The sequence below is a fragment of the Gavialis gangeticus genome, unplaced genomic scaffold (genome assembly GCF_001723915.1).
Source record: "Gavialis gangeticus isolate Ggan-Ray unplaced genomic scaffold, GavGan_comp1, whole genome shotgun sequence".
NCBI classification, from domain to species: domain Eukaryota; kingdom Metazoa; phylum Chordata; order Crocodylia; family Gavialidae; genus Gavialis; species Gavialis gangeticus.
The window spans coordinates 152,961,953-152,966,137 of record NW_017729024.1 but is presented as its reverse complement, the minus strand read 5'-3'; the positions used below and the strand labels follow the sequence as shown (position 1 = coordinate 152,966,137).

The window sequence follows — 4,185 nt, the reverse complement described above, 5'->3', positions numbered from 1 at the left end:
AGAGTTCCAAGATGCCACCAAGGCTAGAGTTCTCTATAATGCAGGGAATCAAGAAGAGATAATGTTTCATGCTGCACATAAAGAAAAGTGCAGTTCTCTATGTCTTTCACTCTAACCCGGGTGAAATATATTTCCAGTGCTAAAGCTGACTCTTGGTGTTATCCTGGGCATATGAGCAAGATGCACTACTTTTGCGCATTTTCTTTGTGCCCTTGAAGATCACGGGAGACCATCTCTCTAGCTGCAGTCTCTGTTTCTTCCGAAGAAAAATGAAAAAAGTTCCAAAAGCCAAGTAACATATCGGCAGTGTGAAAAGGATAGAGGCAACTGGCAGGAGACTTGAAGCATGACATTTGATTATAAGTCGTCATCTCAATGCAGAACTGCAGGCATTATGATCACCCAGAGTACAGCACAAGCAAAGGCCCTGGAAGGCAGAGGGTGATCAGGGGAACTTGGATCCCACTCTGGGCCACATAAGCCAAAGGTGTTTGTTTGTTTTGTTTTTCCCCTCCCAGCCTTCCTTGTTCCCTCCCCACAAGCATCAAGTGCAATGTTTTACAGGGATCCTGAGTGTTTGTTTAGCCCAATGAGAAATAGTTAGCCTGATGGCAATTCTTTCATTCTTTTGGGGGCCTGATATTAGATCATGCCTTCAGTCTATCTTGGGTAGAGTTGTTTAAAATGCCTTGGCAGCTTCAAGTAGAAGTGGTGTTCCAGACCTTCTGTCAGACATGCTCCATTAACCCTGACATTCAGCAGCAGGAACTAGATCGGGGTAAGCAACCCCTGGCACAGATGCCAAAGCGTGGCATGCAAAGGCATGTTGCTTGGCATGTGTGCCTCAGAGTGCATGACAGGGAAGGAGCTGGGGCTGCACTGCCACAACAAGGATCAGGCCCCTCACAGCTACCCTGCTGTCCACCCCTGGCACACCAACATTTTACAAGTTGAGGTTGCGGGTGGTTTTGGCACTCTGCCAACCCCTGAACTATGCTGCCAACCCCTGAACTACGCTAATTAACTCTCAAACAGAATGTAATTAACATTGTGTGGTGCTTCTGAATACCATTTTAATCTTGCTTGAATAAGTTAGTGTACATTCAGTACATTGCAAAAAATTGTTATTGGGTTTAGATATTGACTGTTTACATACACCCACATTACAGGAACAAAGAAAATTCATCACCACTAGACTCCAATCAAACACAAGGTAAAAATAAAACGAAAAAGAGGAAGATAGCTGAAACCTCCAATGTTATCACAGAAACGTTGCCATCAGCAGAATCGGAGCCTGTTGAAATTGAGGTGGAGATTGCTGAAGGGACAATTGAAGTGGAAGATGACAGCATTGAAACACTTGAGGAAGTGGCATCTGCAGAGCAGTCTATAAAATATATACAGACTACAGATACGTCAGACGAGTCTGCTTTGGCTCTTCTGGCAGATATCACCAGCAAGTATCGCCAAGGGGGGAGAGAATGCCACATCCAAGAAGAAGGTGACAGTGCAACTGATCCCACATGCAAACAGGTAGAAGGTATTGAAATTGTGGAACTTCAGCTGTCTCACGTGAACAATTTATTCCACTGTGAGAAATGTAACCGTTCATTTAAATTGTTTTACCATTTTAAGGAACACATGAAAACTCACTCCACTGAGAGTTACAAGTGTGACATATGCAATAAAAGGTACCTACGAGAGAGTGCATTGAAACAGCACCTCACCTGTTACCACCTTGATGAAGGTGGTGCCAGCAAGAAGCCAAAACCTGGCAAAAAAATACATGTATGCCAGTACTGTGATAAACAGTTTGACCACTTTGGACACTTTAAAGAACACCTGCGGAAACACACAGGTAAAAACATTTCTGTATTTCAGGCATGTTCCTATTCCTTTGGTTTTGATTTGATTTTCTTTTGTGGGGTGAGCGGCAGAGGGGGGGAGCGTATGCCTGAAAAATGCTTCCTGTTATTACAAACTCTAAATCTGATTTTTACCTAGTAGTGAATGCAAATCTTAATGAATAACATTTATTCATGGAAATCTCCAATATCATTACACATTTGTCAAAAAACAAGTCTCCTAAAGAAATAGATGTTTAGTATATCTTGTTTCAAAAAAAGTGTGAGAGAAGAAAATAAAGCCCATCTGGGGGAAGATAGCCAGTTGAGAATTAAACTTGTGAAAATGGAATTAATTTCCAGTTCTTTAAAAAGGGCTTCCAATAGAAAATTGATCTAAAATAGACTAATTAAGTGTAATTTGTATCCATATAGTTCATAAATAAGTGGAAAATGCTTAGATAAATGCCCTTGTTTAGAACAGCATTTGTGCAGCATGGTTACCTACTTACAATTTTCTATGGGATCTTTGCGTCTGAAATTCACCTTTTTGCTCTTGATTCTTGGAATATGATTATATTAAGGCTGTCAGTCACAAGTAACACATCAATCATTGTTTCCATTAATTTTTTTTAACACATTAATCATGCACGTGGTTTTGGAGCCTGCATCTGGGCTCTGCTCCACCGTTGTTGTTGCTGCCTCCAGGCTGCCTGTGGGGCAGTGGTGGCAGCACAGCAGACCACAGGACATCCCAGGTATGGGCTCCAGGCAGCTGCAGCAGGGCAGGAGGGCATACACAGGCATGCAGCCACAGCCTGCAGGTGGCCAGGAATGCAGCCTGATGGCATGTAGAGCAGCGCCCAGCAGGCAGATCTGTGAAAGGGAAGGGGCGTGAAAGAGAGAAGGGGTGAGGCCCTCATTGGGAGAGGAGGGAGTGGGGCGGAGGCTGGGGTGAATGGGGTCTAGGGGCTGAAGCTCGTTGTAAGACAGAGCCGTGGCTCATCCAGGGGCACGGGGCTCCCACTTCTGCACGCATCCCCTGGGAAGACATGAGGGGCATGTGCCCCTCAGATTTGTGCACAGGGTGGAGGTGGACTGCTGCTGCAAGCTGGCCTCTTTGTCCTGAGTGCCATGCGCTGGCTGTGCCACATCCCCTGCCCGCCCGGTGGCAGGAGGCACAGCCTGGTGTTGCACGGTTCCTAGGGCAACGGCAGCAGGGCACAGAGCCCAGCACACAGTGGCAGCCTACCTCCACCCCACACGCAAACCTGGGGGGCATGTGCCCCCCATGCCTCTCCTGGGCGTGCATGCATCAGCGGGAGCCCCTCCCCCCACACACACACACACCCTGGATGAGCTGCAGTGGTGTCCCATAACCCCACCTGGCCCCAGGGTCCCATTCACCTGCCTCTGCCCCACTCCATCCCCCACTGTGGGGGGCCTCAATCTGCCCCTCACACTCTTCCCCCCCCACACACGTACCTGCTGGGTGGTGTGTCTGCATGTTTACCCCTCACTCCCAAGCCACAGACCCCCCAGCCCTGCTGCTGTCCCTCACTCCTGACTCACAGTACCACATGTCCTGCCAGGGTATGCAGAACACCCCCTCTTCGGGCTCCAAACGCCACACACTCACCTTCACAAATTCCACCCCCCCTCCCAAGCATAAAAAGTACCTGCATAATTTTGCATAACTTAGTTTTCCTGTGCATAACTGAGTTTTTAGCCATGTGATTAAAATTGTGGTTAATTGTGACTAATTTTTTTTAATTGCACAACTAATCGTGATCAAATTTTTTAATTGGTTGACAGCACTAGATTTTTTTATTTTATTTTTAAAATTAGACCACTGTTTTTTCCTATTTCTGCTGAGATTCTTGTGAATCTCTACCATATTACTTGTGATCTCACTATAAAAGGTTTCTCATTTGTGGTATTGGACATTACATAATTCCTTAATCTTGTGACTGTCATTTAGGTGGGCCTTGCTCCTCCAAACACGCAGTCATATATACTGGTCCCCTGCACACTTCTGCCACTCTTCCTCTGCTGCCTGCCCTAGTGAGTAGAGGTATTGTATGATTTGGGCAGGCCCATTTAAAAGTGGGAATGTGATCCATTGTGACTAGGGACCTACCAAAATTGCAGTTTCATGAATTCTGAGAAATCCAGCATTGCTTGTGAAATCTGCAAGGGAAAAAAAAAACAAAAACTTACAGAAAATAAAATGCTGGCTTCTCAGAGGGAGTTGCCCTTTTGAAGGGCTGTGGGCAAGATGGCTGCTGCCCCACCCCCTCCACACCCCTTGCTTCTGGCTGCGAGGGCTGCCTGTCATGTG

General features: G+C 46.2%; 1 protein-coding gene across 3 annotated transcripts in view; it reads left to right on the top strand.

The window, feature by feature from the left end:
* Positions 1–4,185, top strand: part of ZNF131 (zinc finger protein 131) — a 60,322-nt gene that overhangs the window by 40,413 nt on the left and 15,724 nt on the right. For 2 of the 3 annotated variants that reach the window (XM_019517908.1, XM_019517910.1), the window contains one exon: positions 1,170–1,858. In XM_019517908.1, coding sequence (XP_019373453.1) covers positions 1,170–1,858 — 689 coding nt within the window. The remainder of the gene's footprint in view (positions 1–1,169; positions 1,859–4,185) is intronic. The other variant, XM_019517909.1, reaches the window with a different exon arrangement.